This window comes from Coenobita brevimanus, chromosome 93 (assembly GCF_032717465.1).
Source record: "Coenobita brevimanus isolate Jiangsu-jjx chromosome 93, ASM3271746v2, whole genome shotgun sequence".
Lineage (NCBI taxonomy): Eukaryota > Metazoa > Arthropoda > Malacostraca > Decapoda > Coenobitidae > Coenobita > Coenobita brevimanus.
Genome location: NC_137046.1, coordinates 12,429,200 through 12,444,720, shown reverse-complemented (window position 1 = coordinate 12,444,720; position 15,521 = coordinate 12,429,200). Strand labels below are relative to the sequence as shown.

General features: G+C 42.5%; 1 protein-coding gene across 1 annotated transcript in view; it reads left to right on the top strand.

Annotated features, from left to right (window-relative positions):
- Positions 1 to 15,521, top strand: part of PolQ (DNA polymerase theta) — a 290,206-nt gene that overhangs the window by 39,047 nt on the left and 235,638 nt on the right. Inside the window, exon 4 of the mRNA XM_080282250.1 lies at positions 7,078 to 7,193. Within this exon, the coding sequence (XP_080138376.1) occupies positions 7,078 to 7,193 (116 nt within the window). The remainder of the gene's footprint in view (positions 1 to 7,077; positions 7,194 to 15,521) is intronic.

Below are 15,521 nucleotides of genomic sequence, written 5' to 3'. Positions count from 1 at the left end.
TATGCTGCAGAATTTATCTGCAACATAATAAATAGATACTTCTTAGAAAGTAATTTTGTGCAGTCTGAGAAATGTGCTTTGCTTAGGCCCCTAATAAAGAAACCTGGCCTTGATGTCAAGAGCGTGACAAATTATCGTCCCGTCTCTAACCTGTCTTTTTTATCCAAGATTATTGAGCGGGCCATATGCGATCAACTCGTACCACTACTGGAACACAACAGAGTTGTTCCTGTTGTTCAATCAGCATTCAGAAAATACCATTCAACTGAAACTGCACTAACAAGGATTCAGAGTGACTTGGTGGCAAACACTTGTAGTGGGATGTCCTCTCTCCTAGTTCTGTTGGATCTGTCTGCAGCTTTTGATACAGTAGATCATAAACTATTGTTGGATGATCTGTATTTTTATGGCGTTCGTCATAGTGCCCATTTGCTCCTTAAGTTGTATCTGTCGGACAGATCTCAGAGAGTGGTTGTTGATTACGCTAGCTCTGATTCTTCTCCCCTTCTGTTTGGAATTCCTCAAGGATCAGTTTTGGGTCCAATTCCATTTACTATCTACAAAAGTAGTTTATCGTCTCTACTTGATGCTCATGATGTGTCCTATCATTTTCATGCTGATGACACCCAGCTCTATGTTAAGATGTCAGATATCAACGATACTAAGACAAAGTTTGAATCTCTAATGTCTGATGTTAAGCTTTGGATGGCTAAGAGGAAACTTAAGCTGAATGATGGTAAAACTGAGATTATCAACATCAGAGGAAACAGAAGGGGTGATGACACTGACAATACCCTGGCTTTGAACATTGGCGTGTCACAGCTTCATCCAGTCAGTTCTGTTCGAAATCTGGGTGTTTATTTTAATTCTAAGTTGAATTACAAAGAACATATTAATCAGGTTGTCAGAGGGTGTAACTTGCATATCAGAAATCTGTACTCTGTGAGAAAATTCCTGAATAGACGTTGCCTCTTAACATTGGTCCATGCAGTGGTCTTGTCTCGTGTTGATTATTGTAATTGACTGTGGGTTGATCTTCCAAATAATATACTAGCAAAAGTTCAGTCTGTGTTGAACAGGGCAGCACGGTTTATCTTTGGTTTCCCTCCGAGAACCTTAACTACCCTGTTTCTGATTGAGTTGCATTGGTTACCAGTAAAGGCTAGAATTGAATTTAAACTGTGTCTTATTACATTCAAGGTTCTTAAGTTTGGTGAACCGAAGTATCTTGCTGAATTGTTAAAACTTTCATCGAGACGCCTGGGTGTGATGTTATGCAGTGAAGATGATTCCTTGCGTCTTGACGAGCCAGTAACCATTCACCAGTCATCTTTCTCTGATCGTTCTTTTGTGTATAGAGCCCCTAGATTATATAACAGATTGCCATTGTCCATAAGACAACTCTCTACTGTAGAATCCTTTAAGGGACAGCTGAAAGCCTTTCTTTTTTCAAAATGCTGTGACCTGGAGAGAGGTACTATGACGGATGATTATAGGGTTCAGTTGTTGCCACTTTCATGTAAATATGATGTAGCTTGTAGTATATATGAGAAATGTCACAATTCTTGTAATTGTAAAAATTACAATGGCTCACTTGGTAAGCTGCTGTACTCACGCAGTTGCAAGCGCTGGTTTGAATCCACGCAAAAGGGGAAAAAGAAGTGTGTGGTAATCATAGGGGCATTTGTCTTCTTAGTATAATAGGAAAAGTGTATGGTAGGATACTTATTGACAGAGTTAGAGAAAGAACAGAGAAATTAGTTGGAGAAGAACAGGGAGGCTTTAGGAAGGGAAGAGGTTGTGTAGATCGGATATTCATTCTTAGATCTTTAGTGGAAAAGTTTCTAGAGAAGGGAAAGAAGTTGTATGTGGCTTTCATGGATTTGGAGAAAGCATATGACAGGGTGGATAGACAAGGATTGTGGAAACTGTTAAGAATATATGGAGTAGATGGGAAGTTGTTGAATGTTGTGAAGAGTATGTACGATGGTGCGAAGGCTGCAGTGCATGTGGATGGTGAAACTAAGTGAATTTTTCTCTTTGAAAGTTGGTTTGAAACAGGGATGTGTCATGTCTCCATGGTTGTTCAATCTGTACATGGATGGGGTAATAAAAGAGGTACAAGGTAGGGTAGTGGATGTTGGAGTGGCCCTGGTGAGAGAGGATAGTGTTTGGAAACTCCCTGTACTGTTGTTTGCAGATGATACTGTGTTGTTGAGTGAAGACGAAGGGGAGCTGCAAGGCTTGGTGGATGAGTTTGAGAGAGTGTGTAAGAAACGGAATCTAAAGGTGAATGTAGGGAAGAGTAAAGTGATGGTCTTTGAGAGAGGTGAAGTCAGTGAATGTACAGTGAGGTTGGATGGTGAGGAATTGGAAAATGTGAGTATGTTTAAGTACTTGGGTAGTGTGATGAGTAAGGATGGAGGTTTGGAGGGTGAAGTGCTTGAAAGGGTACAGCAGGGAAGAAAGGTTGCTGGTTCTTTGAAAGCAGTGATAAGAAACAGGTAAGTGAGCATGGAAGTGAAAAAGTTACTACATGACAGTATTGTGATACCAACTCTAACGTACGGAAGTGAGGCTTGGACATTGTTGGAAGGACACAAGTCAAGAGTGAGAGCAGTGGAAATGAGTTATTTAAGAGGAGTCTGTGGAGTCACGTGGAGAGACAGGCTGACGAATGAGGATATACAGGAGCGTTGTGGTGTTGATGTGGATGTGATAGGAAGCGTTATGAGGAACACACTGAGGTGGTTTGGCCATGTGGAGAGGATGGAGGGTGAAAGACTGACGAAGAGAGTGTATGTGAGTGAGGTGGAGGGGGGAAGAGGGAGGGGGAGGCCGAGGATGAGATGGAGGGATGGGGTGGAGAGGTATATGAGAGAGGGGGGTGTGAGTTGGGAGCAGGGCAGTGAAATGGCGGGGTACAGGGCGACTTGGAAGTGATTTGTTTATTGCCACCCCAAACGGGATTGAGGTGTCTGGCAATAGATAGATAGAGAGATAGTAAAAATAATGTATGTTTGTCAAGCACTAGTGAATTCCCAAAGGAAGAACTGTTGCTTTTGAGAAACAAAAGGCCAGATTATTATTATTATTATTGTTATTATAATTATTATTATTATTATTATTAGAGAAAGGGTGAATATTGATGAGATGCAGTTTGGATTTAAGCCAGGCAAGGGGACCACTGATGCTATATTCATTGTTTGGCAGTTTCAGGAAAAATAAATAGAAAAGAAATGTGATAAGAACTTGTTGTTGTTGATTTGGAGAAGGCTTTTGGCAGAGCCCCTAGGGTCTTGAATTGGGCAGTGAGAAAGTTTGGGATCAAGGAGTCGCTGGTTAGAGTGGTTATGGCTATGTATGTGGCTGCTTGCATCGAGGTAAGAGTGAATGTTGGTTTGAGTGATGAGTTTTCTCTGAATGTTGGTATGCATCGGGGGTTAGTCCTGAGGCCCGTATTGTTTATCTTGGTGCTTGAAGCCCTGTCATGTGACTTAAGAGATGGACTTCTGTGGAAGATGTATCCCAGTGATTTTGTGTTGACTGCAGAGAAGGAAAGGGAGGTGGAGGAAAGGTTTAGGAAGTGGAGAGATGGTATGGGGCACAAGGGTTTGAGAGTAAATGCACATAAAAAAGGGACATGGATCTAGGGTTGGTGGCAGTACTGTCAAAGAAGAGTGAAAGTGGCTGTGGGCAGTGTGTCACAAGGGCATGGGAAAGAATTCCATCTTGTGCAGTGTTTGTGATAAGTGGATGCATAATAGATGTTGTGGTATTAGAGGTAGACTGTGAGATAATACTGATTTCATGTGTACGATGAGTCGAGGAGAGCATGTAGAGATTGTTAGGCATGGAGAGCATGTGGAGATTGTCAGGCGTAGTTGGGGTTTACTGCTTACGTAATGCCACGTAGGGATGAGTGAGGTTTGTTACTTTCATCTTAAATGTCAGGATCAACTTGCCAAGTCATGAGCTTCTACACTCCTCATGGGACAATACAGGATTAGATGATGTATGTATGTATGTATGAAAGGGTTGATCTTGCTGGTGAGTCTCCTGAGTGTGTGGAAGAGTTTTTTTACTTGGGAGACATGTTATGTGCTTGAGGTTGGGCAGGAGCTAACTCTGTATCTAGAGTGAGGAGTGGTTGGAAGAAATTCAGGTAGCTGTTGCCTCTCTTGACATTGAGAGGGCTCTCTGTCCATGTTAAGGGATCTTCATATGTGGCATGTGTTAGGAGTGTAATGCTGTATGGTAGTGAGACTGGGCAGTAAAGGAAGATGGGATATACGTAGGCCCAAGCATACGGAAATGGCAGTGATTAGGTGAATATGCAGTGTGTCCTTGAATGCAAGGCCTGGGGGTGGGGGAGCTAGGTTTACACTGGAAGAGTTGAGAGGAAGGATGGGACTGGAATGTACTGGTGTTACAATGAGTAGGGGTAGATTGATATGGTTTGGACATATGGAGAAGATGGGGGATATCATTTGGGTGCAGAAAGTGATAAACGTAAACATTTGGGGTAGGATTGTGAGAGGCAGACTGAAAAAAACCTGGGACAAGATCATAGAGTGTGACCTCAGGGTAAGGGGCTGAACTGGGAGGGTGAAAGAGATTGAGCAGTATGGAAAGCCATCGTTAGGTGACCAAGGCCAACGCATACAAGCATGTTGGAGCCTTTATAAACGAAACATTAAGGGGTATCTAAAAAGCTAAGAACATAATATAAAACCGAATCCTTTTGTTGGTTAACGTATGTCAAGAATTCTTTTGTAGCTTTCATCATCTTGGTGTGGTAATGAGTTAACATATAGTAGAGTAACTTTTGGCCGTTCTGCAATTAAAAAAAAAAAATAATGGAGACCAAATCATCTCTGAGACCTAATAGAGGCAGAGCAAGCCACCTTACATGTTCTTGGGCACAAGCAAGACCAACAGGGATGACAAGAAAACCACCACAACCTCACAAACAAAATACTCAACAGAAACATGCACAATAACACAAAAAGATGGCTGGCAAACTACTTAGCAGGCAGATGTGGACATGTAACATTTGCCGGTCAGTCTTCTAACATCAGAAACTTAACAAACGGTGTCCCCCAAGGATCTGTTTTGTCTCCTACACTCTTTAATCTATACATGCACGACGTACCCACACACCACAGATACACATGGGTTCCTATGCAGATGTTATAACACTTACATCTATGCACCAAAACACAGACACAGCTGCACACATCATTCAACCTTACCTCAACACACTACGCGAATGGTTCACCACAAACAGGCTCAAAATAGCCCCAGCCAAATCTACAGTGACTCTTCTCACAAACTGGACAGCAGAACACAGTCACATCCCACACCTCACCATAAACAACACTCCCCTACCACACACACACACACCCAAAATCTTTGGTGTAACATACAATACATCAATGTCATTTAAACAACGCATCACAAGCATTAAAAATAAAATAACACCAAGACTTAGTGCTTTGAGGTCACTTGCCCATACAACATTCGGACCAAGGCTGGATTAAGCATGTGGGAGGCCCGGGGCCCGCTTGGAAGGGAGGCCCCCTTTCCAACTCCCCCAATGGCATATACCACAGACTGGTAACCTAAATCCTAATACAGTATATAAATAGGACACTTTTAGTTAGGAAATACTAAACGGGGACTATTCATCCAATGCTGTAATATGTAATGCATAAACACGAAATGAAATGAACACAAGTTGCTCTGGTGGGAGGCCCCCTCTTGGTGGGTGGCCCAGGGCCCGGGCCCCTTGCGTCCCCCCCTTAATCCGGCGGTGATTCGGACACAACAAAGAAACCACCACCACAGTATACAAACAATACATACGTTCAGTGATGAATTATGCAAGCCCTGCCTGGGCTTCTAACCTCACCAAAACACACTACAACACTCTACAGACCATACAAAACAAGGCCCTAAAAATAATCACAGGCTGCACAGCTACGGCACCCACAGACCACCTACATCAAGAAACCAAAGTCCTCAAAGTAAAAGATCACCTAGACATGAGAGGCACCCAGTTTCTTGCTGCAGCCTCCACAAACCCACAACATCCACTACAGTACATGGCTGCACATCCACCCAAACCAAGGAACATCAAAACAACACCCAGCACACGATACCATACACAAATACTGTCATCTCTACCCCCTCGCCCACCTCAGACCAGCTTCTAGAAGCATATCCACACTCAGATCACTCGCCACTCCATTCAGTCACTTAAAAGACAACACACAGTTGCATGCACGGCCTCGTGACATCCACCCTTCTGAATCCTATCTTCCTCGTGAGGACAGGGTCCACCTGGCCAGGCTGAGATGTGGGCACCATCCAGCCCTCTTAAGCTACCAGAAGAGGCTGGATGACTCCATCGCTGATGCCTGTCCAGGATGCAACACAGCACTCCATACTATTGAGCACATCATGGAAGACTGCATTGCACACAATCATCTACGCCAACAACACAACATACACTCTTTGAGAGCTCTGTGGGAAAGCCCGGTCTGAGCCATGGCCTTCCTAAGGGGCTCGGGGCTGTTCGGCCAGACTGCCTAGGGAACAACTACTACTACTACTACAGAGGTGAAGAGGATGGAAAGAAAAAGGAAAAGTGTACATTCTGTGTTGTCCTCAGGATAGCAAGATACAAATCCCCTCTCAGAGTACTTCTCCCTCTGGACCTACTCTGTATCTCAGTTTTATATTCTCTTATGCAAATTTAGGTTCTGATATATCTTCTCTTTTTAACCTTTGATCATTCCACCATAGTAATTCATCATCATATTTATTCCCCCTCATTGTCACATCCTTGGTATCCCATTTCTATATACCCTTCCTTCCTAGTTTTAATATTAGGACCCAGTTTTGTTCTAACTCTTCCAATTGTTTTTGTAACTGTTCCTTAGTACAGTAACATCCCATTGTTTACCCCTCACCTACCTCTTTTTCCCTTATTATTTGGTTAATTATGTAATTTGCACTTCATCCTGTTGCAGTATTAGAGATAACATTAACTCTTTCTTCATTTTGCTTCAGGGAAGACACTGGTTGCAGAGATGTTGCTGCTGAAGAGAGTTTTGGAAGAAGGCAAGAAAGGACTTTTCATTCTCCCATTTGTGTCTGTGGCACGTGAGAAAATGTACTATCTCCAGGTATGCTGGGTGGAAGGAGATTGTTGCTTGTGACTGGGCAAGTAGGAATGTTTGGAGTTAGTAGAGCTCAGTGATTCATGGTAATTGTGCATTGCGCAATAAAGACACCACACAGAACCAATGGGATATATCCTAATTGGTACGAGGCATCCCAAGTGCAAAGCCAGATTTTCCCGTTTACAACAATTTAGACTCACCAAGTACATACATACATACATACCATTACAGTAAGTATCATAAACACACATAGGCGCAGAGAGGACATAATAAGGAAGAAACACATACCATAAAGAGACTGAGATGGGCTTGAGATAAGAGACACCAGGGCAAGTGGGTGGAGAGTTAGCAATCTCCACCACCTGGAATTAGCACCTTAATTATCGTTGAATCCCTCAAAGCCATCAGAAACCACAAACACTGCATTATCTCTGTCAGCAGAAACCAGCTCAGGTGCATGATAACGATGTTTTTGAGCCGAAAAATGCTCTACAGTGGCAGGAGTGCACATTTTCATCTGCCGTGATAGTGAAAACTGCCATAATCAAGTGCATAATAACCATGGAGTCACCAATTTGAAAGTTTGGTGAGCAAACTTAATTTGTAGTGCTGTTTACACAGGTAAGTAGATACAGTAATTCCTCACTTAATGCTATAAATTGTTCGCAGTCTATATTCAGCTAAATGAAGTTATTTCAAGGGAGGGTTATGTTCCAAGATGGATTAACTTCTTAAATATTAAAAAAATATCATCCTTAGGACTGCAGAAAAAGGAAAAACCTATGTATTGCCCTGGGTGAGTGATTATGTAGTTTAATGTTGAAGTCCACAGGCATCTTAAAGAAGTTAGTGATATACAGTATGGAGATAAATGTGTGTGTGTGTTGTTTCATCCTGATCTCTAAATGAAGAGTGACATTTTATGTAAACAGTGTTGCTATTTTGAATAGTAATAGTAGTAGAATAACCCTGGTCTGTCTGGGCAAACATTTTTTTTTTTTTTTTTTTTTTTTTTTTTTTTTTTTTTTAAGGCAAGGAAGAAGAAACTAAAGGCTAAAATCCCATAAGACTGTTCCCTCCAAGAAAAAATAAAAAGATATCAGCCAGATTCAAGATCTGTTCATTTCAAGATATGTGGCCACACTGCATTTGAAAGATTGGAGGTCATAGCCAGTAAGAAATACGGATGCAGGAAGACAGTTCCAGAGTCGAGCTGTTGCACAGGCACGTGCAGAGTGGGGGGCGGAGGGGGCTTGAGCCCCTGCCCTTTTGAACCTTGATGCCCAAAGTGCCCTTTTGTCAGAGTTTTTGTGTGTGAAAATCCGTCTGTGCAGCCCAAAATAATAATAAAAAAATAATAATTTAGATCTACCTTGGTCGACCTCGATCACGTGATCCACAATGTGCCCTGCCCTCAGTTGTAGTGATTCGCAATTTTGCATTGCCATTTTCTTGTCTTTTTTCTCGTTGTTTGATGTTTGTCTTTTAGCTGGTATCCGGTTGGGTTGAAAGAGAGAGAGAGAGAAAAAAAAAAACAAGGAACACCAGTTACACCACAGCCACACATTTTAGCCTGCCGTAATCGTACGTGTCCTGGTCGCGTCACAGTGTGACGCGTCCAGGACACGTCACGGGACTGTTTAGCTGCTAATCAAAGCTGCTGGAGAGGGCCGCGGGTGACAGTGATAGTGCAGATCCGAGGGGGTAAACAAACATCTTGTCTGCCGACTCTGCCGCCGGTGAGTATGTTTTGCATTTGCAGTGATATTCGTTTGTGCATGGATGGTATATTCTTACAAGATGCAGTGAATTACTATTAAACGGTCTCTGGTAATAAAGGGCAGATTTTGAATGGATTAAATTTGTGGCTATACAGTACAATGTTTGAAGGGGTATGAAATGTCTCCCTGTCCTAGTGTGTTTGTGTGTGTACAGTGTTTTATATGCATCAGATTGTAGTTTAACGATCGCATATGCGGCATTTCATTGTGCAGAGTCTGAGAGATGCCTGTGAAGGGAGTAATCCAGAAAGAAATCCAAGAGAGCAAAATCTTTTCAATTCTCATGGATGAAACCACAGATGCTGCACACACTGAACAGGTTTCTTTTGTCATTAGGTATGTGCAAAACATGAAAATCAATGAGCGCTTTCTTCAGGTGTGTAAATATTCATAACACAAGGGGAGATTCTCTTGAAAACTTAGTGATAGCTCTACTTGAAGAAAATAATCTGAAGTTGGAAAACATCCGGGGTCAAGGTTACGATGGTGCTGCAAACATGAGCGGACGCTTTAACGGACTTCAGTCAAGAATCCTTAAAAGAAATCCAAAGGCATTGTACGTACACTGCCAGGCACACTGCCTTAATCTGGTGTTAGTTGAAAGTGCAGAGTCGAACATCTGTTTTGTCAGCTTCTTTAACTTAGTTGAGAAACTTTATGCTTTTGTGGCCAACTCATCCAAACGACACTCTGCATTTATTGAAATGCAGAAGACGATGTACCCTGATCGGCGTCCACTGGAGCTAAAGAAGCTGTCAGACACGCGGTGGGCCTGCAGAGAAACAGCCCTTTGCACTCTGAGGAAGGTCCTCCCAGCTGTCATGCAGTTTCTTGAGGAAATGACACAGCAAGACCCTCCTGACTCTTCAGCAGGTGATGCAATGATTCTACTCAAGAGCATCAACTTTGAATTCTTCCTGTGTTTGGAAATCACCTGTCCAATCTTCCAGGTAACTGCGATGGCTTCTAATGCTTTGCAGCAGAAAGACATGGACCTGGGCGCAGCATACAAAGTTGTTAATGGAGTTTTACAGGGACTGGCGCACAGCAGAACAGAGGAGGAGTTTGATAATATGTATAAACAGGCTACAGAGAAGGCTGCGTCAGTGGGCCTGGACCCTCCAACTGAGATTCCTGGTCAAGCTAGGAGGAGGAAAATGCCAGCTAAGTACAAGTTCACTGCCACAACAGCTACTGTTGATCACACTTTCCCTACTTTGCAAGACTACTATCGTGTTAAAGTGTATTACGTTTTTGTGGACACAATGACACATGAGCTTCGGAGACGCTTTAAAGGAGAAGATAACTCCACTTGGGAAATCCTAAATGCATTCCACAGCCTGACAGTTCCAGAGAACTGGAAAACAGTAAATCCTCCAACAGAAGCACTGCAAGCTGTGAAGAAACTCTGTCAGTTCTATAACATTGAAGTAGACAAATTGCAGACAGAACTTAAGGTCTTCCATGCATCATACTCATGCCCCTCACCCATCAGTGTGACATCTATTCTTACAGTGGTCAAAGAAAACAATGCACATGTGGTTTTCCCTAACTTGACTGAGCTGCTGAAGACCTACGGCACCCTTCCGGTGTCTACAGCTACTGTGGAACGTTCTTTCTCAAAACTGAAGCTGGTGAAAACAAAACTTCGCACCTTTTGCACAGAGGAGAGGTTGTCGGAGCTTCTTTTACTTGCGATTGAAAAGGATATTCCAGTCAACCTTAGTGAAGTCATTGATATTTTTAAGAGCATGGGGAACAGGAAGTTGCTGTTGTAACTGCAAGAGAAGATGCCACTGTGATGTGTAAACACACACACACACACACACACACACACACACCTACCTTAGTGACCTCTAATCTCTATTCTTTCTCTCATTAATCAGTTACATTTAGTTACATTAATAACATTATAAAATAATTATGAATACATCATTCATGTCTATGATGTCTGTTAATAAATGCAGGATGGATTATGAAACAATAAACATTTAAGATTTCAGAAATATGAATTTTTATTATTACTGGCCTCTGTCTACTAATTTATACATGAGTAATTTGAGTATGAACAATGATGTGGTATGTTGTGATTCGATGTTATCTTTATGAATATGGGTTGCTACAATTCAACCGGTTATAGTCAGGTATGCTTTTGCATCCTTTCTCAAATTCATGCTCCATGTGCCCCTTTTTAACTTTTGAGCCCCTGCCCCTCCAACGGTCTCTGCACGGCCCTGCTGTTGCATATATAATGAGCTGGTAGTAATGGTTAACTCTTGCCTTAGAGAGTTGGACAGAAATGGGATGAGAGATTGCTGCAAAATGGGTGCTACTTGGTTGCCCTAGTGGTGAAGGGATGCAAGCAGACAGTTCAAAGTAGCAGTGACCATTGAAGTAGTGACGGAACAGAGATAAAGATGCAACAATGCGGTGAAGAGACAGAGGTTGAAGGGACTCAGTAAGAGGAGAATTAGTAAGATGAAAAGCCTTTGACTCCACCTTGTTGAGAAGAGCTGTATGTGGGGAGCCCCCCTATACATAACAGTCGTACTCTACAGAGGGTCCAGTAAAACTCGTGTATAAAGTTAACAACTGTCCAGGGGTAAAGAAGGCACAGAGTCGGTTTAACACACCTAATCTCTTGGAAGCAGATTATACAAGAGAGGTAATATGATCTTTCCAAAGTAAATTTCGAGAGAATGAAATCGCAAGCATGTTCAAAGATAATTAAGGAGTGAGTTGGATATTGTTAAAAATTAGAGGATACTCATGTGGAAGATTTTGAGAGGTTGAAATATGTAAGAACTGAGTTTTTGATGCATTAACCTCTCACTGGCCTCAGGTCATGGTGAACACTGAATTCACCTAAAATGGAGTTTTCAGAGAAAGGAGAGATTGATGGGAAATTTTCATAATCAATAGAAATAGGGGATAAGTAAACAGCACAAATGAAATTAATCAGAGAATGAAAGAATAGTCGAAGCCAGAGAGTGGAGAATTTAGAAGATTCATGTTCAGGAACATGAGAACAATATATGTTTGTGCACACAAATGCACAACAGCCTCCTTCAGCTTGGAAGTAAGTACAGTCAGCTCTCACTTAACGCACGATCTGAGTGCACAAACCTCTCATAATATGAAAGGCAATTTTTGAGGCCAGGAAATGGTCAGTATGCGGAAATGACATATAACGCAGGTTAAAACATCTGCCCATTTTTTCAAAAACTGTACTACGCTGCAACAATAGGGATTACGTGGCCTGAGGCCACAAATTATGGTTAAAAGTCATTACGTGAAAAAATTGGTCATAACGCAGTGGGAACAGACATAACACAGGCAGCGATAGTCATAGCCCAGGTTGCATCAGCCAAAGACGTATGGCTGTCACATGTCTGCGCAGGGTGTTGTCACAGTCCACTGAGCATTCCTGCCCCGCTTGAGCCAACCCTCTTCCCATGCTGTGGCTGCACACGCGCCATGTGTTATCTTTGCTCTTTTTTTTTTTTGGCCACCTGGGGACCAATAGAAGTCCTGCATTGCCTTGGAACCCTCTCCCCTTCCCCCAGGAAGCCCACAACCTCTTCAGTTCAGTGTGATGGATCCTCCAGTATTTGTATTTAGTGAAGAAAAAAGCATACAATGAATGGATGAGAAATAGGGGCGTGGAAGAAGTTGAGAGGTGGAAGAGAGAGTTATGTGTAGAAAGAAAGAGAGAGGTGAAAAGATTAGTAAGAGAGAGTAAGAAGAGAGTGGATGAGGAATTTGGAAGGAATTTGAATGTAAAGTGGAGGGACTGTAAGAAAATGTTCTGGAGAGAGGTGAAAAGAGTAAGACAGGGTGGAAGTGAAGTTAGCAGGGGAGTGAAAGATAAAAGTGGTAGATTACTAGTGGGGAAGGGAGAAAAAGTGAGCAGATGGAGAGAACACTTTAAGGAATTGTTGAACGTAGAGGATGGAAGTAATGCGAGTATAAGTGGCTGGGGAATGGCTGGGAGAAGGAGGGAGGTGAGAAGACAGGAAGAAATCAGTAGGATAGAAGTTGTGGAAGCAATGAAGAAAGTTAAATCGGGGAGAGCCCCAGGAATTGATGGAGTGTGTGGTGAAATGCTGAAGCATGAGGGAGAGATAGTAGTAGAATGGATGTGGAAGATGTGCAGATTAGCCTGGGAGGAAGGTAGAGTCCCGGAGGATTGGAAGTCAGGTAAAATTATTCCCTTGTACAAAGGAAAAAGGGAAAAAGAAGTGTGTGGTAATCATAGGGGCATTTGTCTTCTTAGTATAATAGGAAAAGTGTATGGTAGGATACTTATTGACAGAGTTAGAGAAAGAACAGAGAAATTAGTTGGAGAAGAACAGGGAGGCTTTAGGAAGGGAAAAGGTTGTGTAGATCAGATATTCATTCTTAGATCTTTAGTGGAAAATTTCTAGAGAAGGGAAAGAAGTTGTATGTGGCTTTCATGGATTTGGAGAAAGCATATGACAGGGTGGATAGACAAGGATTGTGGAAAGTATTAAGAATATATGGAGTAGATGGGAAGTTGTTGAATGCTGTGAAGAGTATGTATGATGGTGCTAAGGCTGCAGTGCGTGTGGATGGTGAACTAAGTGAATTTTTCTCTTTGAAAGTTGGTTTGAAACAGGGATGTGTCATGTCTCCATGGTTGTTCAATCTGTACATGGATGGGGTAATAAAAGAGGTACAAGGTAGGGTAGTGGATGTTGGAGTGGCCCTGGTGAGAGAGGATAGTGTTTGGAAACTCCCTGTACTGTTGTTTGCAGATGATACTGTGTTGTTGAGTGAAGACGAAGGGGATGGAAGGCTTGGTGGATGAGTTTGAGAGAGTGTGTAAGAAACGGAATCTAAAGTTGAATGTAGGGAAGAGTAAAGTGATGGTCTTTGAGAGAGGTGAAGTTAGTGAATGTACAGCGAGGTTGGATGGTGAGGAATTGGAAAATGTGAGTATGTTTAAGTACTTGGGTACAGTAGTGTGATGAGTAAGGATGGAGGTTTGGAGGGTGAAGTGCTTGAAAGGGTACAGCAGGGAAGAAAGGTTGCTGGTTCTTTGAAAGCAGTGATAAGAAACAGGGAAGTGAGCATGGAAGTGAAAAAGTTACTACATGACAGTATTGTGATACCAACTCTAACGTACGGAAGTGAAGCTTGGACGTTGTTGGAAGGACACAAGTCAAGAGTGAGAGCAGTGGAAATGAGTTATTCAAGAGGAGCCTGTGGAGTCACATGGAGAGACAGGCTGACAAATGAGGATATAAAGGAGCGTTGTGGTGTGGATGTGGATGTGATAGGAAGCGTTATGAGGAACACACTGAGGTGTTTTGGCCATGTGGAGAGGATGGAGGGTGAAAGACTGACGAAGAGAGTGTATATGAGTGAGGTGGAGGGGGGAAGAGGGAGGGGGAGGCCGAGGATGAGATGGAGGAATGGGGTGGAGAGGTATATGAGAGAGGGAGGTGTGAGTTGGGAGCAGGGCAGTGAAATGGCGGGGGACAGGGCGATTTGTTTGTGGCCACCCCAAACGGGATTGAGGCGTCTGGCAATAGATAGATAGATTATTACAGGGCTATTGCTAACTGCCAATGGCTGCGAGCCATTTGGCTCCTAAGGTTTCAGATTTTTGAGCCAAATAAATTTTTAGTAGCCAGACTGACTACCAGCTGAAATATTTTACGAGCAATAAATATATTCATTTATTTACACACTGTGATGGTTAGAATCATATAATGAAGTTTTAAACATTAACAGTGGCAATAAGGAAAGACTTAATAATCAATCACAGTGTGCTTTTTTGTTCATTTAAGTGAGATTTATTTATTTTATAGTTTACTAGGTTTTGAAGTGGATGTATTTTCTCTTTGCCAAAAGGCGACTTACATGTAAAATTTGTTCGCCGAGGGGAAAAAATATTCGCATTTGCGAGCCGTGGCTCGCCAAACAAGAGCCCTGTATTAGGTAGGTAAATGTCCAGTGAAAAATCCTGGAAAATTGCCCCAAATGGTGAACTTGGGGCTGACATGGGTACCATGAACTCTTTAACATGTAAACATATGGCCCTGTAACACAAAAATCTCATGAAGCAGGACCATCTGGGGACACTATTCACACGTTATGTGAGAGCTCGCTGTGTAGAGAAAGGAGGAGGATACAGAGAAGGGTTTGCTATCAGGTTTGCTTAGACAGTTGAGTCTCACTAGAGAAGAGAAGGTGAGGTTTAGACGCAGAGAGGTAGTGCTCAACAGAGAGAAAAGCAGAGGAAAGGCCATGAATGTTGCAGAAATGAAGAAGAAATGATTCAGACAGTGGTTCTGGGCATCTCTCTTGGCTGTCACAGGAAGAGGGGCAGATGGTGGGGGCTTTGATGGTCACCCCCCCCCATTGGGGATGCTGAGGCTTGGTATTGGGATGCCAGTTTTAGTTTAAATTTTGAATAGGAAGTGTGGTGTGTAATGTGCATGCAGTGTGGTGTTGAGAGTTAGAGGAAGTTGTACAGGAGAGTATGCTGATCTACTCTCTCTGTTACTGAGACACTGAAAAG